This window comes from Saccoglossus kowalevskii, chromosome 11 (genome assembly GCF_978046115.1).
Source record: "Saccoglossus kowalevskii chromosome 11, keSacKowa6.1, whole genome shotgun sequence".
In the NCBI taxonomy this organism is placed as follows: Eukaryota; Metazoa; Hemichordata; class Enteropneusta; family Harrimaniidae; genus Saccoglossus; species Saccoglossus kowalevskii.
In genome coordinates, this window is record NC_140651.1 from 15,553,883 (window position 1) to 15,580,342 (window position 26,460).

At 37.0% G+C, this 26,460-nt stretch overlaps 3 protein-coding genes across 5 annotated transcripts; all 3 read right to left on the minus strand.

Moving 5' to 3' along the window:
* Positions 1–176: 176 nt before the first annotated feature.
* Positions 177–5,851, minus strand: LOC144354870 (uronyl 2-sulfotransferase-like). Its single transcript, XM_078010416.2, has 8 exons — positions 5,713–5,851; positions 4,727–4,788; positions 4,074–4,223; positions 3,512–3,591; positions 2,859–2,997; positions 2,239–2,336; positions 1,539–1,696; positions 177–1,117 (listed from the first exon to the last, which is right to left on the minus strand). The coding sequence occupies exons 1-8, from the start codon at positions 5,849–5,851 to the stop codon at positions 969–971; spliced, it is 975 nt and encodes a 324-aa protein (XP_077866542.1). The 3' UTR covers positions 177–968.
* A 3,037-nt stretch (positions 5,852–8,888) lies between these two features.
* LOC144354869 (uronyl 2-sulfotransferase-like) lies at positions 8,889–13,736 on the minus strand. Of its 3 annotated transcripts, none has more exons than XM_085505433.1 (8): positions 13,570–13,736; positions 11,856–11,917; positions 11,403–11,552; positions 11,164–11,243; positions 10,557–10,695; positions 10,304–10,401; positions 9,654–9,811; positions 8,889–9,498 (listed from the first exon to the last, which is right to left on the minus strand). In XM_085505433.1, exons 1-8 carry the CDS (start codon positions 13,703–13,705, stop codon positions 9,335–9,337), a joined length of 987 nt encoding a protein of 328 aa, XP_085361559.1. In that variant the 5' UTR covers positions 13,706–13,736; the 3' UTR covers positions 8,889–9,334. The 3 variants fall into 3 exon arrangements, with proteins under 3 accessions (XP_085361559.1, XP_085361558.1, XP_085361560.1); XM_085505432.1 differs by having other exon boundaries at positions 8,889–9,501; XM_085505434.1 differs by lacking the exon at positions 13,570–13,736 and adding an exon at positions 12,468–12,551 and having other exon boundaries at positions 8,889–9,501.
* Positions 13,737–24,829: 11,093 nt separating this feature from the next.
* Positions 24,830–26,237, minus strand: LOC146736227 (uncharacterized). The gene is made up of 4 exons (XM_085505435.1): positions 26,223–26,237; positions 25,848–25,907; positions 25,685–25,724; positions 24,830–25,511 (listed from the first exon to the last, which is right to left on the minus strand). The coding sequence occupies exons 2-4, from the start codon at positions 25,905–25,907 to the stop codon at positions 24,916–24,918; spliced, it is 696 nt and encodes a 231-aa protein (XP_085361561.1). The 5' UTR covers positions 26,223–26,237; the 3' UTR covers positions 24,830–24,915.
* Between the last annotated feature and the right edge of the window lie 223 nt (positions 26,238–26,460).

A 26,460-nucleotide genomic window follows, 5' to 3' on the forward strand; every position in this document is an offset into this window, starting at 1 on the left:
ATCACATTATGTTTGCAGTTCAACTATTCTGATTCTGAAAAAAGTCGTTACAAAATTGCAGGAACGGTTTTCCATCGAATAATAACCATAATCCCAAGACGTTGTAAGAAAATCGAATTGCATTGTGCACGAAATGAATATATATTATCAAGATTTAGTTTATTTTACGCCCTGTTCCCACCAGATTACATGCCGAATTTCCAGTATTATTTTTTACACAGAAACATTGGTACTGGGAATCTGTTAGAATCGATGATATAATGGCAATATTAATAATGTCAATCTGGTCTCCGACATACACTGTACGTCACCGTTTAATCTTCAAGCATAATCTTTTTCTTTTAATATGTCCAACACCATGCAAATCGGGGACTTCTGGCCAGTTCTACAAATTTGATATACAAAACGAACAATACGCTCAACAAATATAGGCAAATGTTTGCATGAGGGTGGCTGATATATTTCAATATTTCCACTAGCTGGCGTTAGTGTAGGATTATGAGGGGCATAGCCTGAATAATTTCCCCGTTGTCCAATGCTGCTAGCTACTTATACACCGGTTGCTAATTTATTTTGAAGTACTAGGCAAATTCAACATAATTTCCCTGTCATAAAATTATTCTCTATTTTCTGTCGAAATTGACCTCTTAAAACCGGGCCACATCTGCTATACGACTTCGATTGCTTAAAATAACTCCACCCCTCTTCAACACACTGAGGACATTTTCAGACAAACTGTTCTTATAAAGTTTGCAGTAGGGAATTGTGCCCAATAACGCAATGGCTTGTCTCTCATTAAAGCATGCGATCACCAGCTACAATGCGGTCGCTGATTTTGTTTTTGTATAGTCAGGTAATTATTAAATATCAATATTAATTATTCGGATAATTAAATGAGGTACTTACTCACGTATGAAATACATATACAATTGCAAAAAAAACTAAATTAATTTAAATAAAAAAGGTAATCAAAATGTCATAATGTCGTTGAATTTCCGTAATGCGGCCTCATAAAACGCATATTCCAAACCCATTCTCGACCTCAATATCTGTCTAACGTTATCAGACGGTAGTGTTTTCTTATACGACACAGTTTTTTCTCTTTTCGTTTCCATTGCTAAAGAAGAAAATATGTATAAAATAATACATTAAGTAAGCACCTAGTCACGAGTTGTCAGCGTTTCGACAGAAAACATACACGCGTATCGATTGCTTCATTGTACTCCCGGACAACAGTAAACAACACACCCATGTGTGAGCGAGCAAGTTTGTGCTCGGCGATTCACTGTCAACGAATATTGTGCCCGGATGTTGAAGGATGTTAAAATACTTTACATATATGTTTACATGTTTCCCCCCAAAAATCTCGATTTATTAAATGTATGGAGGCTTGGTTGTGCATTAGATTGTGTATAGTTGCAGTATTTCTGATGTTTTTGTTGACGAAGGAACTATGTAATGACAGCAGACACAATACCGTAATTTACATATTCCTCAATTGAATTCACACATGTAAAGATATGGCACTGCAAACGTACCTGGTTTGTTCAAAAGACCAACGGCGCCATGAAATATGTCGGGGAGTAATAATTCCAATGCCTGTAATGTTTCTTCGAGTTTTTCCAGAAATCCAACCAGTAAATAATGCTTGTCTAAATTAAAGAGAGCCCTTTCCAAAGACCATTCTGTTGGTTTCCTGAAATAGAATCCCTGGTAAATTCGGGGTAATCACATTTTTGGAGTTTTGAGTAATAAACCAGCGGTTGTTGATTAAGTATATTTAAAACAAAAAATTGTCAACGAAAACAAAGATATGATATTTCCAAATTTATATAGCTTATTTTATCTCGATCAATCTTTTAACTCTTTGCGGAGCATGGTGTTGTGTGGTGGGGCGGTGTCCGGAGTTTGTGTAATTGCGGGCCAATCGATTTTTAAATACCTTGTTAAAACTAAAACAATACGTATGATAATTACGAAAATTCGCAGAGACTATTTGTTTCCGCTATGATTGCATCTAACATTTTACTTTTCTGACGTCTCTTTGATCGCAATACGTTTGAAGTCAGAAAGCATAATATCCGGGCATAGTTTTGACAAATCGAAACATTTTTTTCTGGAAAAAATCTCAAAACAAAATATCCACTGTGAAATTCATCCTAACTTAACCTTAATTGTAAACTTTAATTTGTGCAGGTAGAGTTAAAGTTCGCGCATTTTTTTGGAGCTAGAACTTACCTGCACCGTGGATCCTGACCACAGAAATACGGTACTACGTAGAAAAGCCGGTGTTCACTACATTCAGATTTGTTATATAGAACACACTCATCCAGAGTCTAGAATAGACAAACATTCAATTGAAATAGTACTATCAGCGCGTTTACTTGTCATCGTGTTCATTGACAAATAAACTTTGACACAAAATGGCCGCCGAGATCTCGTTGAGAACAAGAGATCGGCGAGACTTGTTAGAAGCTAGGTTTATGGTTAGCCATCGCGACTCAATGCTATCAGTACATAGGGACAGGAAACAGTGACAAGAAAAATTGAACACAATTAGAGGACAAATATAAGTCTCGTGGCGCTCTCGCTCTCTCGAGATCTCGGTGCCCATGTACGTCTAAGATTTGTTAAAGTATGACATATTTCCAGTGCGAGGACGGAACAAGCTAAATGTCCGTCTTGAATTCACATATTCCAACATGGGTGTAACTAGTAGAAATAATTTATAATCAAACACATGTTATTATAGTTTTAAAAATCATTTTGTCTGAAATACAATAACAATACATCACGCCTATATATAAATCGTGCAGTCATGTGTGTTTTTTGAAAGAATATAGTTTATTTCAACTCACCAAGTATCTGTCAGATATAGAATGATTTATGTACTGGGGATGTTGTGCATCACCAAATCGTCTAAAATAATAATTGGAAACGAAACGATCTATTGGGTCACGGATAATGTTAATATAAACTGGCTGTATTGCATCAAACCTGAGAAAAAAGGAGTTACGTGTCATTTGTGGATAGTTATATTATCTCTAGCAACATCGTAGTTGATAATTTAAAAAAAAAATAATTAGAGGTACATAACAAACATATATACGTAACACGGGATTCAAACTAACGACCGTGGCAGCCCAATAAGCCATGGTAGCTGCTCAAATAGCGTGCAATGAACACAGCCTACACGTGACTTTATAGACTTGCGCAAATCGCCTTATGTTCCTATATACATGTAAAGCCAAGTATATCATGGTCAACGCGACTGCACACTAGCAGTGGAAAACAACAAAACAAATGAATTAAAGAAGTATACTTGCAGGCACGTTACGAAAATACAACAATGAAACACGGGATTACAACTTCACGACCACATCAATAAATCTCGTCACTATATAAAACGCTCAACTCACAAATCCACAGTAACCATCCCAAAAGAGGACACCAAGTATCATGTAATGAAAGCTGACTAGATGGAGATGCGCAGACCGAATCTCAAACTTACTTTTCAAAGTCGATGTAATGAATATGGCGTTCATAAATAAATGTGGTATTCAAGGATGAGATGTATTTTACTAACTGCATCTATAATAAATAAATAAATAAATAAATAAATAAATAAATAAATAAATAAATAAATAAATAAATAAATAAATAAATAAATAAATAAATAAATAAATAAATAAATAAATAAATAAATAAATAAATAAATAAATAAATAAATAAATAAATAAATAAATAAATAAATAAATAAATAAATAAATAAATAAATAAATAAATAAATAAATAAATTGATTCAGGTACAACAACGACGACCCCCATTTTAAAGACACCAGGTGATATATCATAGTATGAACTGTCTAGAAAATGGCGTTTATCCGATCAAATTCGAAAAAGCCATTTTTCGGAAATCGGCTAAAAACAATGGCACTCTAGCCTCTTCCGCCACCGACTCGGAGAACTAGGAGTCACGTGACAGATACGTGCGTGACGTAATAAGTTGAACATGCTCAGACTCCCGGCATAAATTCGACATATTAAAATTATTTTTAGAAAGTACACAGTACCTGATCTTTTAAAGATATTTGTGTTTTGTTATGTATTGACGATGTGTAGAAGTTAAAGCCATTTCGACGAGATAAAAGTTTCAGTAGTGTAATCACCGTCCGACTTCCACATTTGGGAACTCTGTTGTAAAAAATACGACCCATGGAGCCCTAGAAAAAACCCAGTTATTAGCACATATAGTATTATCATGTATTGCCTTATTGCTTTGACAGCGTCAACAATTTGTATTTTTTTTTTGATGAACGGACTAGACAAATTGCAGGTTTTGCCTGTCCTATTACTTCGATAACTTGTAGCTTCGTTCGATTTCGATTAGTGCCCGGTCACCGTCCAAACACACAAATGTACGTACCGAGCAAATGAAACCTTTACACATTTTCAATTCAAACCCGATCAACGTGTTAGGAACGAGACTGTCTGATGTGCTCAGACGAAATTATCACGTGACACTGAAACCGGTAAGCCGGACATCATCATTCACGGACATCAGATTTCGAGCGGGTATGACCTTGACATTTGAATACTAGTATTTTCCCTTATACATGATGTATTATATAATTGTGTGCAAACATTCGTACTTCATATTGATAAGACGAGTTTTTATAGTATGAAAAACAATATAATAATGGACTGCCAGTATCACTACACTTACATTTACTAGGCGTGTATCGTCGATGTTTCGCTCACCAACATGAAGTTTGGTTGAGTTCAAATCTGCTGAGAACATAAACGACACACAGTTAAAGTGACGTCTTCATATACATCACATCATACATATAAACAAAACAAAAATACAAATAAAAAACATTGAAAGTTTGCCAATTTACTCTTCTTGGTTGTTCGATTGTTTTCTCTGTACTGCTATTACATTTTTATTTTAATACCACGAACGTTTCTCATTTCGATGCAATACAGAATACACGTAACATAAACTAGGTTAATTTGATGTGCGGCTAGACATAACGTATAATATTATACATCTGTCATCGTAACACCATAAGTTACAGCGTGCCGTAATTTTGCGGTATTTTACGGGGTATTTCATCCTACCATATTAGGAAATGCGAATTCCAAATATGGAATGATTACGCGCGTAAGCATCCTCTAATAATAAAAAAAACATGGCTGCCACCAGAATTTGACCGGACTCTGTTCTAAACGTTTTGAATTTCGGCATTCCCATGGTGTATCCTTGGAAGGAAATGATGTATAATAATAAGGTTATTACGAGAATATCTCAAAGTATGCACTCAAACAGTACGCTCCGCATCGACCTCCGCCGCGCGTCGGTCGATACTCCAGCTGTACTGTCTTCGTGCATACTTTCAGGTATTCTCGCAATAACATTATAGCATTCTGAGAGTCAGTTTTATTTCGTAATGAACACATCCAGTCCAGACTATAGATTAGCAGACATAGAGACTTCTGCTTATGTGTAAAACAAAAGTAACTTCAAAATCATTTTTGAGACATGTATAATGTATCATCATTTATATTTAAGTTTGAGTAAAACCGCCCACTGTAACCACGACGAAATGACGGCATTGCTACGTGTGTGTAACACATTATGCGGTATAACAGTGATATTAATTATATTCATGTACCGTAGTTGATAGAATTATAATACATATTTCTTACCTATACTGGTTTGTCGAGACGCCTCCCTGTTGTGAACTAAGAATCCTTCTTTTCTAAACACACAGAATATGACGTAGCCTATCAGCAAGCAGCAGCAAAATAATGCGTTTCTCCCCGAGCATGGATAACATCTAGCCATTTTAAAATATGTAAGAATTTAAAAAAATACAGAATTTAAAAAAAAGAGGGGTTGCTTGTGAATTTCGAATCGTTTTTCAAAGAGAGGTACCTCTGCAGTGTAATGGACGGCAGCAGATGACATCTGCAATTATCTTGTTTATTAACAATAGAATTGTTTTATTTGCGCACACACGGTTCAGGGGACGATCACATATGGGCTATGCTTTCAATCGGATCATATCGCTATCCAATCTAAATACAGGGTAGGGTAGCTTGTTTTTTATTGATGAGTTTTGGAGGCTATAGTTGAATGATGTGTGTGGGGACGTATGTTAAACCACGGAATCGTGAGTGATTGATACAGTTTTGCCAACTGATACAATATTTGAAACACGACTCTCCACTGAATAAACAAGTTCTTGTATAGGTAAACGGATTTAACGTATGCGCGAACTAGCGGCCATGCTGAAAATGTATAATTACAGTTATTCTATTACATACATTATTAAGTATTTTATATTATGCATATACTGTCCATTCTAACTTGGCTACGAGGGCAAACATCCAACCTTGATGTTTAAGTGTAAAATCGTTAACGGTAGAGTTATTGATTAAAAATCAATGAAATTATATTCTGTATAGCTGTTATGTAAACTCACCCGCGCAGTTGAGTGTGCCCTAATATATCTGAACCGCAGTTTACGGCGCTCTTATACATTGGTTTGTGAACATGGTAAGTTGTGCTACAAGATGGGAAATAGATTCGCGATTAGGTACCTAGATGACAAAAGGTATCATACATGGGGGACCAATTTAGTTGGTGAAACAAAAATAAACAGGTTTCACACAACCAGCAACTATATGAGACGGGACATTTGCTTTGTCTTACTGTCAACACACTGTGTTTACAATATGGAGAAAGTGCGTAAGCGTGTATATCAGTCATACTAATAAAATAATCTAATTAGGCACATGTTTTTTTCTCAGTAAAACTTCACAAGCCGACTACAGAAGAAGAAACCAAACGTACGAAAGAGTGGAATTCTCTAGGTATCTTTAGTTAAAATGATTAAAGAATCGCGTCTTTTATTTTTAGATTATAATACAGCGCGCCCCCATTGGTCGATCGGTGCCACGTACTTTCCAACTGTGAACTAAGTTTAATAAATGAACGCCTAAGTTTGATAAACAACTCAGGGGGCAAGGGGAATAGCTGGTACAGGTTACAGGAATAACAAAATGCATTTACGTTTTTACAGGAAATAAAAAAGAAAATTTCCATTTACAGTAAAAAATGGGTTTTACACTTTACAGATAAAGCAAATTCCTAATTACATTTTGTAAAATATTTGATAATTTGTATCATAATTGAAAATTGCGTACGAATTACGACATTTATTGTGGAAAATGCTTTACGGACGAATAAAATAGCTGATTACATTTTACACTTTTTCCATGTCTACGAATTTACGTTTTTTGTTTATTTAAATTACCTTATTACGAAAATAAAAACAATTGAGTACAGCTTACGAAATTACCCTTGCCAACCCTCAACTTAGACTGGCGATCACGTTACTTTGTCCGAAACTTTGCAAGTTGAGAATTGATGTCCCATTTCGATATTCTTATAGTCATTATATCACTCGCCCACCAATCAAACGACGATGGCTGACAATGCTCATATTTTACAAAACACTTTCTCAACAACACAATGCAGTTTTTACCAGGTACTAAAGTAGTTATAGTAAATAGAACCTACTCACAGATGTTTTGCTACATTCTAAGTGTTTACGTAACGTGTTGTGATCATTCAAGATAAGACTTCATCCATCCAACGCATAAACACATTAAATTCACCACTGCAGTCATTTTTAGCCACAGTTACGTACTCTTTTGTTTTCGTATCCGTCTATTATCCGGAAATGACGTCTACATGTGATCGCACGTCTAACACACATGTTGCCACTTTGCATGAATACTGGAAGAGCTACATACTAATATATGTTCCTATACAACATCAATGTTGCAATTCGATCATTGAAGTCACGCAATTGCTTAGTGTGAATTGAGTTTAGCTCATAGCGAAGTAGCTTATGCAGCGGCGGATCTGGGAATTTCCCATATAATACAACTGCCGTAGAAGGCGCTTAAAGACCAAGGGTGACCAATAGCCTACTGAGCGAAATTACGCTGGATGCTTATTTTTACAATACAATGTGGACAACTTTGATTTTTTTAACATATTTAAATAATGTAGATTGAGATCTTGATGAAACCAATAAAAATATTCCGTTTTTATCAACATGCACTATAGGAAATATTCAAACCTGCCGAAAAAGTTATCCGTATTTACCTCGAGAACCTTCCCTTTGATAAAAAATGTGTTTTTGAAATGTTTTCCCCGGCCCCTTGGCTATCATTATCACCGACTTGTCATTCAAATTTTGGTTCACCGGCGTCTCTCAGTAATCTAGTCCCTGAGCAACATAGTCAACATAGCAGTATATCTGTAACTCTCTAACATTTGAGGTGCTGCTGGCGTTCGACAGACTACATTGTATACCGCCAAGTTTCACGCTGATTAGTATATCATACCTGATATATATATCTGACAACACTCACATTTACATTCACTGTTCTTGGAATGATAATGACGATGATTTTATTTATATTGCACATGAACGTTAATCTTTCAAATCATACGACTATTTTCGTGTTGGTTTCAATTGACCGAATTGTGGTGTCCATTTCAAAAGAAAATATTGTTATAGGGATGGGAGCTGTCATTGCATTTTGTAATTATACGACGACATTGATAACTTTATTAATCAGTTTTGTTTCCTCTTGCAACATAAACCATGGGGACATTAAATCAAGATGTTTTTTTTAGTGTATTTGGGTAATGTGTTCGGCCTTGCAAACGTGTTCTAATTCCACGTCCATATACGTTTAGCTGAAGTGCAAATAACATCCATTGCCCATTTTACCACTAAAATCACAACTTATATTGTCAAGTCAACTTTGGTACCGTTGATTTGAAATGGCAAACAAACATGTTTAAATAAATACACAAGTGAATGTCATATTTATTTATAACTATAAACTAAAAAAACAATGAATGCGAAATGCCCAAGATGTAAAACTCCGAAAAAAACGTAAGAATACAAAAAAAAACATAATTGTATATGCAAAAGTTGTACATCTTACGACATGCATTGTGCTATTATTATAGATTATGTTCATTTGTAGTACTGTACAATGTACCCGATTGTCGCAGAAATAACATTTCACATTATTAGTTTTATTCCATAAAATTTAATATACAACAATGTGAATATTGAGTTTTATTTTTACAACATTTGAGCGATCTGTATATCCTCAATATCATGGCGAGTAAAAGCTAATTGCTTATTTTACTTTTTCTTTTTTGCTTGTAATATGTTCGTGACTCTTTCAAACAAAGTAAACATGACATAAACCCCTGTAAACACGTGGTCACTAACTACCGACTGGCCGTTGTGGAACTCATCATCAAGCTCATCTGAGTGAACTTTCGTAATGCCGCATTATAGAATTCATATTCGTTCTCCATTCGAGACCTCATGATGTCGCGCACGTGGTCCGATGGCGAAATCTTTCCGTAGGTCACTGTCTTTGCTATAGATGCTGCTGAATGCAAAAAGTTAAACAATGATTACAAATACAAAATAATGTTTAAATATGGTTTGTCATGGATATACAACTATTGACTATTTGAAGGTGTTGATTGATTTATTTCATATGAAGTAGAAATTATCAATTAGTATATATACTATACTTACATGTGCGGTTAAGGGCTTCAAGTGCCCCTCCAAATATATCTGGTAATAATCGTTCTAGTACCACTAATGTCTCTGTGAGTTTTTCGGTGAATCCGACCACTAAATAATGTTGGTCTAGGTTGTTCAGTGCCTGCTCGAGGGACCAATTGGACGGTGTTCTGATGATATAACATGAATGAAGACGTTAAGGGAGTTATATCTGCGTTAATCACAGTATGGCGTATTCCCGAATAGAAATGTATCAGCTGATGGAATATACCACGTACACCTATATGATATACACTGTTAATATTGGTTAGTAGATATTATGAGTGTATACAAACACATTAGTAACAATGTTGAAATGATGATATCACTAGTTTCCAACATAAATTATTGGATTGTGCGGTGGTCGTCGTTTCAAACCCATGGCGACGTACATAACCCGTGTAATATACATTGTTTGTTTACATAAATTTGGAACACGCACTGCGCGACGACCACCGCCCTTTAAATATGGGATGCCGTTTCTTGTCTATTTTGTCTGAATGTCTCGAGGTTCATATGTCGTTTTCTTACTGATTTTATATAATTATTTATAGAATATGTGTCAATTGTCCCTGATATTATAATTGTGCTTATTGGTTACATATTCTGATATCTCGACTCACCTACATCGCGGGTCCTGTCCACAGAAATACGGTACAATGTACATAAGACCACGTTGACTGCATTCCGAATAATTTGACAAAACACACTCATCTACTGTCTGCTGAAACACCACAACATTAATTATATCTTGGCTAAAAGCGTCATTGGAATTGTTGAAATTGACTTCGAGAATAACTTAACACGTAGTGAGTTATATGTGTTACGACAGATATACACGAGTTGAATACATATTCTTCGAATGTCTGGACTTACCACATTTTTATTCGGGTACGCTCTATTGACATAATCGCTGTGTATTGCATCGCCAAATCTTCTATAATAGTATCCAGATACAAATCTTTCAATTGGATCACGAATGATATTGATATAAAGCGGTTGTTTCACGCCAAACCTAAATTGAATTATAAAACGAAAGGCCCGAACATTTTAGCTTAGTTATCAATTAGTGTTACGATGTTATTTGTTTCCATGCCATTATTTTCCACGTACTATCTGTATGCCAGTCCATTGGTAACATTGTCCACAAGTTATTTTTGCAAGCCCTGGAACATACATCTATATTTATTAACAAATAGCAGTGGAAATTTTCGACTGTAATTCGAAATATAGGTGAGATGGGGCAACTATTTATTGTAATAATACTTTAATGTTAATGTATTTAATACTTGATCATCTGCTATTTAAGATGGGACGTTGAATGCGGCGAATCATTTTACACATTGATATACGAAACCGTGTATGACATACGGGCATCACATGATAACGATTAAGAACCTTATTTTTAGTTTTAACGCCATATACTTCATTATTATATGTCAGTATTAGTGAACAGTTATTTTGGTTGGTTGTTTAAACTTACTTCATAAAATCAATGTAATGAAAATGACGAAGATAAACTGAAGGAGGGTCGATTGCGGAAACCAAGTTCACAAGCTCTTCCTGAAAAAAGAAAAACAAATTGAATTCACAAATACATAAAAAAAAGCTGTTTAACTATATTTTGCACAATTATGAAAGACGTTTTGTCTGTATGTTGTTTAATGTCCCTTTGTCATGTAAATTTGTTGGAATTTCGGCGTTTTCATTAATATTGATTACCTGTTTTTTCAATGACATATGCTTCTGATTTGTAATCACTGAATTGTGAAGTTGAAAGCCGTTGCGTTTTGAAAGCCATTGTAAAACATACCGAAGTGCACGGCTTCCACATTTAGGTACCTTGTTGTATACCACTGTAATTGAAGTTTGCTGGAAAGACAATACACCATATCTCATCGATAAATCAAGAGAATGTAGAAAGCATTAATTGTATTACTATACATGGTAATCTTGTACGTGTAGCTATTATTATCTATTTCATAAAATGAAGTAAATTTATTAAAGCGCGGTGGTCGTCGCGCAGAGCGTGTTCGAATTTCATGTAAATGAGCAATGTACACGCGTTGTATACGTCGCTATGAGTGCCATGTCGAACAGGACGCGGCACGACGACCGCCGCCCTGTAAGTGTCTTGTATGATGGTAACATTATTAACGTAAACTTGTTTCTTACGTTTAACTGCTTCACATGTTCTTCGTTATATTCCTTAAAGTCATAGTTTGTTCGCCATTTTTCTGTGAGTATAAATTTAATATACATTACATAAATTAAGCTTTATAATCGTGAGAAGTAATATTAACTGAATATATATATAATTACGTTTAATGACTGATGGGTTCAGCCAAGTTATATATATGTGAGTTTTCATTGAGATTATAGTTGATATTAAATCCATTTTATATTGCTTATCTGGAAGGCATTGTATATTCAATGTTCAGTAAGTCATAGCTTTTGTTGAGGCCCTTCAGCATAAAGACTGACGATAGGTGTCGCTCCCTAATACTAATTCGGGATTAAAGGTATACCCAGCATTGCAATATGTAATATCCACGTCAAATTGACCATGTACAATAAATATGCAAAACATGACGTGACGTGTGACCTGACTTTGCCGCGTCAGAAAATATGACGTATTATTCCGAGCACATAAACCTACAACAATCAAAATGCATTGTTTATTGATAGACGGTGCATGATTTATATATTTGCTAAAGATGTTTCACAATTGTGTAAATATTCGACATTCATTATTTAAACATGCGGGTAAATTAATATTGTAGCTACCTCTGTGGTTCATTAAAAACTGGAATAGTGTTATTGGTGACTCCACATATGAGCTATTTTCTCAGTCTGTTTTACTGATCTGGTCGACGAACCATTGTTTAACTACACCAAATAATTTACGTACATACCACGCAGCAACCACGATAGCCTTTGTTGAAATTCAACCAACGCTCATAGGTTATTTGGCCGCTTGCCGTATACAATAATATTTTTGGTAAAACTCATCGGTCCTTCAGGTTTTACTATAAAACAATTTAATCCGGTAAGCGTTCTCAAACCCGTTATTAATATACATTTGTAATCGTAACGCCATAAGTTACGGCATGTCGTAATTTTGCGGTATTTTACGGGGTATTTCCTTCCTACCATATTAGAAAATGCGAATTCCAAATATGGAATGATTGCGTAAGCGTCCTCTAATAATATAAACAAACATCGCTGCCACAAGGGTTTGACCGGACTCCACACAAGGAGGAAAAGATGTATAATAATAAGGTTATTACGAGGATACTGCAAAGTATACACTCAGACAGTACGCCGTCGAATCGACCTCCACACTCTTGCTGTACCGTACCTCATATTAATACTATATTTTGTCTCATTTCTATGTTCTATATTTTTTGTTACAGTACACGTTTCCCTGTTCTGAACAATGTTCGTTTACTAGGTAATTCATCTTTCTCTGTTTCAAACAGATCCTGCTTACTATTTTACCTATTTATTAGAAAACGGCATATTTCTGAACGTGTGTCTGTGGAGAGTACAACTTGCCCCTCACTATTTTTTTGAGCGGCAACACCGTTTGATTTTTAACAAAGATTTCTAGGTCGACCTGCTCCGCGGATGCATGATAATTTTACTCAATTAGTTTACTATGATACGTTCATTAATCTGGTGAAATTTGTACAGGTCATTGAACTAATGTCCCGCGATAAGGCTACAGTATTACTTGGTAAAGTACGGCACCTCGAGCGTTCATTAAAGTTCGAACCCAAACGTGCGGCCGGTAACTAACGCTAGCTGAGTCGTTAAATTAGTAAATGAGCATGACAATTTTTCGTCTTAAACACACGCTTGTTACAAATATACCATCGTTACTTACCTGCATTCAGCGACAGAGACGTCAAGGCTGGTCGCGAAATTTCAACATGTGTCCATAACATACCGATTACGAAATATAATAGTAACATTAGAACCAGGCAAACACAATGAGTCGACGAGCACAGGGAAGTTGTCATTTTAAAACACAATTGGCATTGGTCCAGCGCTATTTCGCTACTGATTGCCACTGATCCAAATTCACCACGATGTGACGGAATAAACCATTTCATTTGTTGGTGAAACTAGCACTGTGGGGTAAGGGATGATTACTGCAATCGTCGCCAGTTGCGAACGTGTTATTAACTTAGGATTGCAAAGAGATTAATAAAAGACGAGTAGAGAAGGTGTGTGAGGCTGATGGCGGAATCTAACAAGAAAACTACTAAGATACCGAGTTGAGTTTAACAATAAATGAAAAGGGCTCAACGCAAATTTGTCTGACGTCAAAACTATGTACGCAAATATTGTGACGTACTATTTAACCATTGTATCATAGTGCAACAACGATATATTTAACTGTATCCCAATAATGATGTATTGACTTATGTCGTTCATTCATGCTCACGAACACATGCATTCAATATCGTACGCGGGATCCCACGATTTATTGTCGCCTCGAAAAACGTACATGCGATCGGCTGAAAATTATATTTCATTTAATATACGGGTGGTTATAACAACGGTTTATAGTTCATGTTTTGACTGCTTTGCTTGTTTGAATACACACATCAGTTTCTAACAACTTGTTCAGCCCATGTTCTAGGGAGACAGTATCATTCAATGGGCGAGTAATATCCACTCAGCATTATAATTTTTTTCCATACGACAATGAATGTTACTGTCATATCTCCCGACCTATTGTACAATTTCCCTCAATAATCAGATTGCTTGTTAGTGACCGTGGCAAAACTGTGTGACTATCTTCCTAGCATAATGACAACACTGCTTCGATCCGCCCCGTTGTACAGGGTAATCTGCATCGCATCCTTTATGATGAATGCCGGCGTTCAACCAAAGAATCGAGCTCGATGTGAAAATCATGCAACGTAAAAACGTGTGTAATACATTGTTTTGATAAATTACATTATGACGCGTGCTTTGTGAAGATTGTATCTTTTTAAAGTGCGTTTTATTATGAAGTGGCCGAGGGATTTCAGGGGCCATAGAATGTTCTTGGGTTAACATGAAAATTTAAAGATTGGCCTCAACGTTATTGATTGTCTTGAGCATTTATTTTGCATATGAAACAGCTCTCTCTATATTTTATAGTATTTCTGATGCAAAACAGGTCACGTCCATTTTCCCCTGGAAACAATAGCGCCATCTATGTAAACATTTGTGCTTCAGTGAACCACTATTAACGCCCTCTAGCGTTGAATTAAATTTTGTCAATACTATGACAGAACCCCACACCCTCCCCGTGGCTTTAGTTGCGTATGGCAGTTATTTTCACGAGTTATGCGGGGTATCCTGCGGCCGTACTTTCACGAGGGAAGCAGAATACACCGCATCTCGAGTGAAAATAACTTCCATACGTAACGAAAGCCTCTGGGAGTGTGTGGGGTTCTGTTATTATTACATATGTTCCATATTTGATTATATCATGTTAAAGAAAGAACGTGCAACAAACCGGGATGGAATTTAGCTGATTTAGGTCTGGAAACACAATTGTCCATTATTATGTTCCAAGATAGTGTTTCGCCCTAGCAACGCGTGTTAGTGTAGAACGCGTGTCACTGTTTGTGTGAAAATAAAATAATCAGACGTCTAATCTGAGTCACTGTTCGAATAAATAACTTATGGACGTTAAGTTGGAGCCACGAGAGAACCAGAACTTGAACTGGACGACTATGATGTACAGTTTATTGCGCATTGGCAAACATGCCGTGCAACTGCGGTACTCACCTGACGGGATGATTTCGTCGACAGCGGTCGCCGCTGAGCTGCACACTACAACTTTGTTTGTGATGTTGCTTGCCGGTCGTGGGTTGAATGAGTTTTGGTTACCGGTTAAAATGTTGCTCATTTGGCGTTGGTAATCTTTATTTGGAACTGCGTAACGCTGCAACGTCGCCAGCAGAAACCACTCGATGTAGATGGTTGCGGCTTCATAGGCTCCGTAATCGCTGATTTTACTGCAGCGAATCTTCCGAGAGCCCTTCAGGGTAATAAAACTCAGTTTCCAGGTGGTCAAAATACATTAAGTTCTCTCAATCGTGTAGTATTCCATGTGATGTACAACTAATATGTCAAAAATGTTGATTAACGATTCGACCCGGATAAAAATAGCAGACGCAAATGTGTTTACAAAATAAAAATAGTTGGGTAGCCAATGGAAATACCATGTACATTTGCACATCGGCTTTAGCGAAACCATACGATTCGGACGATGACAGTTCACATGATATCAAAGATGTAAGTAACCCTGGCCAAGTTTCACTGTGCTAAGAAGAAACCACAAAGGCTGGGTTCGATTGGAATTTAATGTTGATCACTGGCTTTTGGGATATTTCATGCTATGATTCATCTTGTTATATCATGAATATTTATAATTGATCACTAACAAATCTTGCTTACACCGGTCTACCTACCTTAATTGTAACATACAAGTTATAGGAGAGCTCAGATTACTATAGATCAGACTAGCAATGCAACTTTTCCTTTTTTTAATCCAATAAGCAGCCAATAGAACCAACGCGACTATAACGTAATAGTTTCATCAAATAACGCGAGATAGTGCGAGGTGTACACAGGGAGTACTATTAGTGGGACCGTAGTTCATTTTCGTTTTTTTCTTGGTCAAATAATCTCCACAAATACGACAAAACATGTGCAAATTATTTCTATGTTTATTCTACATGTTTCTGTAGTTATACAAAAAAGGAGAATCTAGATAATTAAAACTTATGCCCCATTAACATATCAGGTTCCTGCTGAATATTAATTTACTTCATAGCTTATTTGCGTGAGCATATAAAGTTATCAAACATTGTCCACAAAAAAACTACGAGGCGCCCACACAAAGGAACACTGTCGACGCCAACACCGCTATTTGATCTCAAGGTAGAAGCTTAGTCATCAGTTTTGACAAAATTAGTCATACAATTGGTCATTGTTCATTAGTTAATTATGTACAATCATGTAGCTAATGTCTCATGGTACAATGAAATAACTCTTTTTGGGTAAATAACCTTATATTGCCTTGAAGTACAATTTATTGCCAAATGAATAAATTCTTTTTTTTTTTTTTAATTTATGAGTAGGCTTCTCCTTAATAGAAAAAGGTCGACAAATTCTGGGAAAAATAAAAATAATGAGAAATATTACTATAAATTTGGTCATTATGTAATTTTTCAATTAAATATCGTATAGAGTAAAGTACGAACAATGCCGTAACTCATCCCAAAATTGACCGCTTTGAACATAAACGACGACGATCGAAAGGTCAAAACACACAGACTTCATTTCCGCGATTTCGGCAATGGAATTACATTAGATAAACGCACGATGCAGGTAACTGCTAGAGCGTTCGGAAATCTTCGGGTAAACCAGCAAGGTCTGCCGGGGCACGCATCCTACCGGCGTAATCCCCAATTCACATCTACACCAATCGGCGTTGTCTGAGTTGAGATACATTCACGTATTGCGAAACAAATATTATAAGACTGTTATTACATATCCATTTGAAAAAAAGGCATAGCTCCCTTCATTTGAATTTCGCGCAAAATATTTTACATGGCTCGCCAAAGACCTTTAAAATTATGATAAATTCTGCAAAATATAAATCTATATATCTCACGCGCCAGGCGCCACGTTCAGCCCGCAAGAAAAAATGAGAAAATCAATTGACAAACCCAGCCCACGTCAACAGGAGCGCCCCTTTACCGAATTTCATGATCCGCCAGTGGCCCTCTTATTCCGACTCTCTTCTGGGATGTAAAATCCTTTCCGCGATGAAATGTCCCGGCATGAGATGACCTCGACATTTTATTTTGGACTGGAGTGTATATCCCAGAAAAGATCGCAGCCGGGCATACAGTTTATAGTAATGTTATACAGCGACTGTTGAATTCTTGATTAACATGGTACTATAATGTTTAAATATACTATATTGTGTCATTTATCATTCAAGTTATTTATCTCTTACTACTTATAAACATCAGCGCCAAACTCGCCGTTATTTTTCCGGATGTCGCACACGGATTACTTAATTTGTTTACCCCCAAACGAATGTCACCTGATAGTTGGCAGACACGCGTGTAGCTTGTTGCTACACCAGGTCCTCATAGAGGTATGGGTGGTAGATAGGTGGCATAAAGATATTGTATTAAAACCGGTTGGTTACGTTCTGCTTATTTATGCTTACAAACCATATTATTCATGTACTGCCTTGAAAATTGAGCAGTGCGTTCAAAAAATTTGTATTTTTACAGTTTACCCGGAGAGTTGAGTGTTGCATGTTGAATAATTAGTGAAAAAATACAAAAAAACAAACAAACATTTGTCGTGGGATGCGAGTGTGTACGACTCTGTACCTCAAAAGATTTAACACTTTCTGATCGCATGACATCTCAATAACATAACATAACATGATTAATGTCAATCAATTAGCGTGATTAATGTCAAGAATCACAAATTACATACAGTATAATTCAAAAATTGGCAGCATGAACAAAAATATATTTTCAACCATGATTGTGCGCGTTATGTAGGTTGATAGAGAGTGAAATGCATTTTATTACAGGTTGTACAGTGGCGGTGGCACCGGGTGGGGGTCGTCCCGATAAAAATGCCGTACGAGAACGATTGGGCTCATGGTGAGCCCTTTTGTGGGAATCACAGAAATGATAACAGCATTTGCAGTAACGTTTATTGAATAAAGAAACAATAATCATTCTCTCTGGAAGGGTTATTATATATATAATACTATATAATCTACATATTCTATTCTATTCTATTCTATTCTATTCTATTCTATTCTAGTATAGTATAGTATAGTATAGTATAGTATAGTGATTTTTAATTTACGGATAATGAAACTAAATTACATTAACGGAAGTGACTGATAACTTTTACTATAACAACCTTAGCATCCCGTTGGCAGGCCAGTCACACTGGTTCTCACTACAAGAGGTTACGATCCCCCCTGCCAAATGCTAAGGAAAACCGAAACGTATAAAGAAAACACGAAACAAAATGACCATGTGAAGGAAACCAGAAAAAATAAAATATGAAAACGCAATCAGACATGGATTTGTAATACTCCATTTTCTACTGAACAAAGTGTATCATTAGTAGCCCAGACTTGTTCAAACCTTTCCAGTTGTTTTATCATTTTGAAATACTGGTACTCCGACTTTATCCGGGCAACAATTCGATTCTTGAATATTTCAAATGGATTCACAAGCAGGTTTTTCTCTCGCTTATTCCGACGAGAGATATGAATTGCTATTTTGGCAGTTGATATAATATACAAAAAGATGCTCTCACACTGACGAGAGAGAAATTTACTCGAATGATGAGGAGGAAGAATAACAAACCACCAATGTGGAACTGAGATACCAGGCTTGAGAAGATTTGTAGACAAATGCTTGATACTACCACAGAGGGCATCAATCACCGGACATTCCAGGAAAATATGCGGCAAAGAATCCAAATCGCCACAAAGTGGACAATTTTCTGAAGTGGCGAGATTGGCACCAACAAGAAAGCCCGCTGTAGTGTAGGCACCATGAATAATGCGCCACTGTAGATCTCCCTCGTGTTTTGTGATAGGAGAGGTGTAGCAACCTTTGAAATTAGGCGCAACGTCCGGTGTTAAACTAAGAATGTCACGCCACACAGTGTCAAGTTTTTCTGGATGACGAATTATGTTGAGTACCTTGACAAGATATCTGTAAATCCCACCTCTCTCTATTTTATACAGTGGATAATTTAAATCATCTGAAACATGCAGCTGAAAGCTGAGGTGAGTAGGAGGTGGGCGATTATCTGTGGTAGATTTTAACTGCGTGTTGATAGTCTGTTTCCATTTAGCAGGAATTGCGTCATGTAGGATTTGAAGACTGAGATTAAGGATGCGATTGGAATAAATATTCACTTTATTCACAAAATAAGAGCTAGCAAGCCAAGAATTACTGGTGAAGTCATACAAATCACTAATCCTAATAATGTGTGCGGCGGCAAAGTGTTTTAAAAGAAATGGTTCATTACGTACAGGGTGGCAAACATAAGGGTTGTTAAAAAGTGGTTCGGCAAGGATGTCGGTGACATTGTTTTCATTAAAGATGCGCCTTTTTTCCAGAGACTTCCAGCATTGCAACAAATCAACGTAAAACGGCGGCAGTCGAAGAAACGAGCTATTGAGCGTAGTGCATAATAAATGACTGCCATAAGGTAAATCTCCAGCTTGATTAAAAAAATACTCTGTGAATTTAAAACAGGAATGATCATAACCAGAATACAGAAATCGTTGAATGTATTCAAGACGCATGCTGTTAATTCGTGAACGCAGGTGCGTAACATTCTGACCACCTTTTTCTAGGGGCAAGTACAGTGTTGCCGCTGGCACCCAGTGTCTACCTTGCCATAGAAAATTGACAAGAGATGTTTGTATGGAGTTGACAAGTTCATGAGGAGGAGACAAACTGTAGAAGCGATAAAATAACTGAGAGGATAACAGGTTATTAATGACGAGAGCGCGTCCTCTGTAGGACATGCCTGAGGCAAAATGGGACCAAAACTCGATTTTATGTTTTATCTTTTCTTTAACTTCTGCCCAGTTTTTATTGGTATAACTTTTCTCATTGCCTAAGTGTACCCCTAGAAGTTTTAAACCAGTATTGTTCCATTTAATACCCAAAGGGAAATCTTTGTTGTTGCGCCAGCTTCCAACCCACAATCCTTCCGATTTTTGAAAATTTACTTTTGAATTGGAAGCACGCTCATAAATGTGTAGCCATTCAGCAAGTTTGTTGAAATCTTGCTTACGAGTGATAAAAAACTCAACATCGTCAGCATATCCTGCGAGTTTGCAGTGGCGACCATCACTCTGAGGAATTTCAAAACCTTTAATGTCTTTCTCACGCCTGACTTTATCAAGAAGAGGCTCGATAGAAATAACGTAAAGAAGGGTGGATAGAGAGCAACCTTGGCGAATACCACGCGAAAACACTATTGGTGAGGTGAGGGTGCTATTGACGCGAATAAAGGATTGGGCATTAGAATAAATGAGATTTATGTAGTTGATAAAATTACAACCAAAACCAAACGCCTGTAATGCTTTAAACATATACGTACGATGAATCCTATCAAAGGCTTTTTCCTGATCCAGAGCTACAATACCCAGAGGCAAGTGCGCAGTGTTGGCATAGTCAATACAGTCACGAAGTACATTGATGTTGTCATTAATGTGCCGATTTGGAATACTGCAGCTCTGGTCAGGGTGAATAATGGATCCAATAACAGAACGAAGACGAAGTGCCAAAGTTTTGGTTAAAACTTTATAGTCACTGCACAAGAGAATAACGGGTCGCCAATTTTTTAAGTTAGTATAGTCACCTTTTTTGGGAAGCAAAGTGACGACCGCTCTTGTGCAGGACAATGGCAGAACCCCATCTCGTACAGACGAGACAAAAACTTCACAGAGATCCTTGCCAATGAGACTCCAGAATTTTTGATAGAATTCATACGGAATTCCATCGATTCCCGGAGTGCGTCCACTAGCAAGAACTTTTACTGTGTTATTCAGTTCTTCTAAAGTAATCTCATTGTCAAGGTCAGTGCGGTCAGTTTCACTAAGTTGAGGCAAACCTTCGAGCATAGTGTTCTGCGCATGCTCATCTGTAGTATCAGGTGTGTAAAGTGATTGGTAAAAATTGCGAACAATTTGATTAATTACTTTAGGATTTTCTGTAATGGTGCCATCAGGTTGTTTGATACGAGTGATGGTTTTTTTGTGACCATTTTGTTTTTCAATGTTGAAAAAGTAAGAACTTGAGATGTCACTCTCATTCAGATATTTGTGGCGCGCTCGAATGGCCATACCTTTATTTTCTTGTTGAACAAGACGTGATAAAATGGATTTTTTCTCATGGTAAATATCAGGGAATGGAGTGTTGTTCATGTTATGATGTTCCATTTCATGAATTTCATTTTCCAAGACCCGTTTTTGCTGTTTGTGCTCGCGCTGTTTAAAATGACAGTAGTCTTGAGATATCAGTTTTATTTTATGCTTTCCGATATCCCACCATGATTGTAAGTTACTAAAAGAGTTACGCTGTAATTGCCACCGAGCCCAGAATTCAGTTATGGTATCAATGTATTGATCCTCTTTAAGAACGTCAGTATTGAGACACCAAACAGGATTTTTATTTTTGATGTTACCCTGAGTAAATTTAATATATACTAGCGAGTGGTCAGTAAAGGCACGAGCGTCATTATTGATTTCAACATTAGAACGTGGCTACGCATGTGCTTATTAATATAGAACCGGTCGAGGCGAACCAGCGTGTTACCACGCCCCCATGTGTAGTTAGTGATGTTGCCATGGTGATGTCGCCAAGCGTCAACAAGTTTAAAACGTTGCAAAACGGAGCTGAGACAATGAGATGTGCGCATGTCCGGCTCTTTGCCGCCATTCCGATCAATATCAGGTGCAATCGTGCAATTAAAATCCCCTCCAACAATCACTGGGTCATCATTCAACTTGTTTAAGTGATGTTTGAGCTCTTGAAAACATTGAATACGTTCATTACAATCAATGGGGGCGTAAACATTGAACAGGTGAAAAGCATTATTGCTAATTTTGACATGGGTGTGCAGCAGATGACCAGGTATAATGTCAGTGACAGAAATTAAATTAAAATCTGAGTTTGGTGCAAATAAAATAGCTACCCCAGCGTGATTTGTTGAACCATGGGAAAAAGCGCCCCTCCCTCTCCACACAACTTGCCAAGTATTTACATCAGAAGGCAAAGAGTGGGTTTCCTGCAAAAAATAAAAGTCGCAGTGGTGCTTTTTCTTTAAGTATTCAAAAATATTGTACCTTTTCATAGCATCACGACATCCATTAACATTGAGTGTAACACCAGATATGGAAGATGCCATGGCAATAAATGTAAGGTAGTAACAAAGACAAAAAACAAGGAATCTAAAAGTCAGCAAGGTGCTTCCCAGTAGACTTGATGTGTTTCTTAATTTTGTTGATTAACTTTCCAATACGGATTTTTTGCGACGAATTTTGTTTTTGAGAATTCTTGTAGTTAGTTAGCTTTTTCAGGAGTACTTTTAAATTGGGACAAAATTCAAAACATCGTTCAATGAACTGGCGTGAGTGTAAAGTGGAAACCAAAAATTCTTTGATTGACTCATTTGAAAGGTGAATATCACCGTCAGCGCAGCTTGATATGTCAGAAATGACGGACCCTTCATTGTCCGTATCATCAGACTCGTTTTCACCTGTGGCCTCAGTTGGTACGTCCCTCGAAGCAAGGGGTGTCACAAATAGGTCCTGTGACATGTTATCTGTAGAGGAAAAAGGGGTGTTCATGAACGGCGAATAATTAACAGAATCACCACTAGATTCTGTCGGGGGCGTTGATGATATATGAACACCAGCGTTATTAACAATATGCATAGAAACCGTTTCCACCGGTTTAGTAACAGTTACCTCAGCATATACGTGAGGTGGCGCAGTTTCAACAATGGGTCGGGTAGATAAAGGGGAGGTGGAGGGGGAGAAGGAGGGGTTTGTACCCTCTCTTCAACAGTTGTATCATTAAATACAGTAATGTCAGCGCTGCAATCATTGTTACGTTCAGATTCACCTTGTATTGTATTTGTAACACACCGTTTTTCTTTGTTGATTGGTGATTTGGAACGAGCACGTTTTTTACTTTTGTTAGTTTGGCTCTCAATTTCCATTTCATCATCACCATATCCCTCTTTATGCACAGTTGTATCATTTTCAATATGATTGTTGACAGTTTTATCATTTTCTTTATCAGAAGATACATAAACCAGTCCATTAACATCATTACTGTTACCATTATTGTGAGATTCTTTGTTTAAATCATTGATATTTAATTTTGACGTTTCGTTTGCACTGTTTTGCACAGCACCAGACTGTGGACAATTAGTACGTGTGTGACCGGGTTCTTTGCACAAAAAACAACGAAAATCATCTGTTGAAACATAAATATTATAAACCTTTCCATCATACTGAATTGGCAGTAAACCATTAATATTAGGATCTTTCAAATGGACATACACTTGTCTACGAAAAGACTGGACATGTTTTAATGAGGGCTGTTTGCAACCGAGTGGAATGGTACGAATATTACTCATAACGCGGCCATGTGAAGCAAGCGCACGAATAATACAATCATTGGGCATAAATGGAGGGACATTGGAAAGAACAACCCTAGTTGATGGACGAACCAATGGTTCAACAGCAATGTGCTGATCACCGATGTCCAGACCCGCCGCACACACCATGTCAATATACGTAACATTAGAGAAAAAAACAACTACAGACCTGTTCATACGAGAGGCCGCGACGATGTTGCTACCGCCAGTTAAATCGGCCATTGCCTTCACGTATGAATGAACAGAAACGCCATCACAATTTTCGCAGCGAACTGCATGATTACGTGTCAATTTTAAAAAGGGTGTGGTCGAAGGCTTGTTTTGAACAGACGCCATCTTGGTCGTCGTTCACCTTGCCACACCTTGAAACACAACTCCCCCCAAATACTAGAAAACACCCCAGTAAACCCAAGTAAATACTCACAAGAAAATATGTACAATAGTTGAAATGTTGATTTAAAATCGCTGCGCTCACAGAGGCAATATAATTGCGATCAAGTTGGTCAAGTACACCGAGCGTGAACGATGACGTGTCACCTTGCCACACCCAAAATGAAACCGACCCAAAATACGTTAAATTCCGAAAATGACAGTACAAAATACTCACAGAAAGCACTCCAATGATAAATGCAACGTGTTTGTAGTAAAAAACTGACACGCTGAAGTACTATACGCGCCAAAAAGCTGGGGAAGTGGCACAAACCACGGAGCGATGTGAAAACACGTCCTCACCCGACCATAGTATAGTATAGTATAGTATAGTATAGTATAGTATAGTATAGTATAGTATAGTCTGTCTATTTACTATATTCAGTTGAACTTGACTATTTCGTGTTGCGTTAGTTATATATTGGTATCACGTTTTCCTAGTAACTCTCACAAAGCCCATCATATACTATTAATACATTACTATATTTCTGTGAATTGCAAGCAAAGTAATTAGATCTATATTCAAATATACCAAGCTTCAAATGAAAGTTTATGCAAACGACACTGAAATGATACATGTGCCGTTGTTGTTGGCAGTTTCGTCCCAAGTGAAGGTACTGGATAACTGCCTGGTCCATAGTCCGCAGGAATGGATACCAACAATCATATGTCGGCCAACTGACGCGGCTACTGCTGAGACCGACAGGGAACTATCTAACTCCGTCCACCAACCTTCTACTTCGGGTCTTGTGTATACATTACCATTCGTTCCAACGCCGACGATGCTGTTCATTGGTAGCACGGATATGGACACAACACAGCAGCTGTTAGAGACAGGTTTAGACCAATGACCATGTACCCCCGGGCGTGTCAATAAATCGCCGTCCATTCCAACACCGACAATTGTGCCATCCGTCAATTGGGTGACGTCCTTGACAAACCCACTGTGATGAATTGGTCCTCGCCACAGAGATGTCAAGGTTGACTTCGTATACAGCTCGTGCTTCTTGCTCACCCCTAAGATTTCGCCGTTATTCAAGACTGTAACGGATATTACGCAACAACTTCTGGGGACAGGACCCTCCCACACACTACTAATACTATTCCGTGTGTAGAGTTTGTGATCTTTCCCAACACCATAAAGAACTAGAATGAAGAGTAAAAGTAACGACATTTTTCTTCGAAATTTATCAGATGAATCAAACAAATTAATATAGATAAACGAAGCGAGGTATTCATATAACCGTGAGTTACAAAAATAAGTTTGCAAAAAAAAAATATATATATAATTACGACAAATAATACAAAAGCTTTTTTACCAATGGTCTTGTCATGAACTACAGCAGAAGTGCCAAAAACCTGTAATAATAAAATAATGATCAGATTTTACAAATACTATATACCCTTAATAGTAGTATTATAGGAGGAATTGAAGTGAAACGCAAAAATGAAATGGAAATTTGGAAATAAATGAAATGTTACCTGTCCCAAAGTCAAGGTTACTAGCAATGGCAATGAAATCATCCTGTATTGTCTCTGCATCTAAATTAAAAAAAAAAATTGATACTATTTCTAACCAATCATTATACTCAGGTCATGTATATGTAATTAAATCCATACATCCAGCTTATGGAATACACGCTGTCCCCACTTTTGTAATGTCCAGTTGAATAGCTACCATTTGGCGCACGGGGTATTGCTATGTTCGACATTCGGAGGATTATACGAAACATTAATTTGAAAAATAAAACCGCAAATCGTAAAGGAAAAAAGAGCAAACGTTAAATCGAGATTTTAATCCCCATTTACATTAATCTCCAGAGAAGTACGGGTATACAAATGACTTGTTTAACGCACTATATGTGATGTTTGTCAACTGAATGTATCACGGTCAATTGTAGTAATGATTCTAAAACATTACTATCATGGAAGAGTAATTTGATTGCACTGTACGCTTCTCATATCAGTAGTGGGTCATTGTTCGGTTAGAAGTCAGTAGTTATTGTTCATCGGTCTAGCTAAGTAATCTCTTTAAATCTGCTAATTTGAATATAGCCGTGTTCTAAAAATAACATGCGCCAGGTTGTTGCTGATT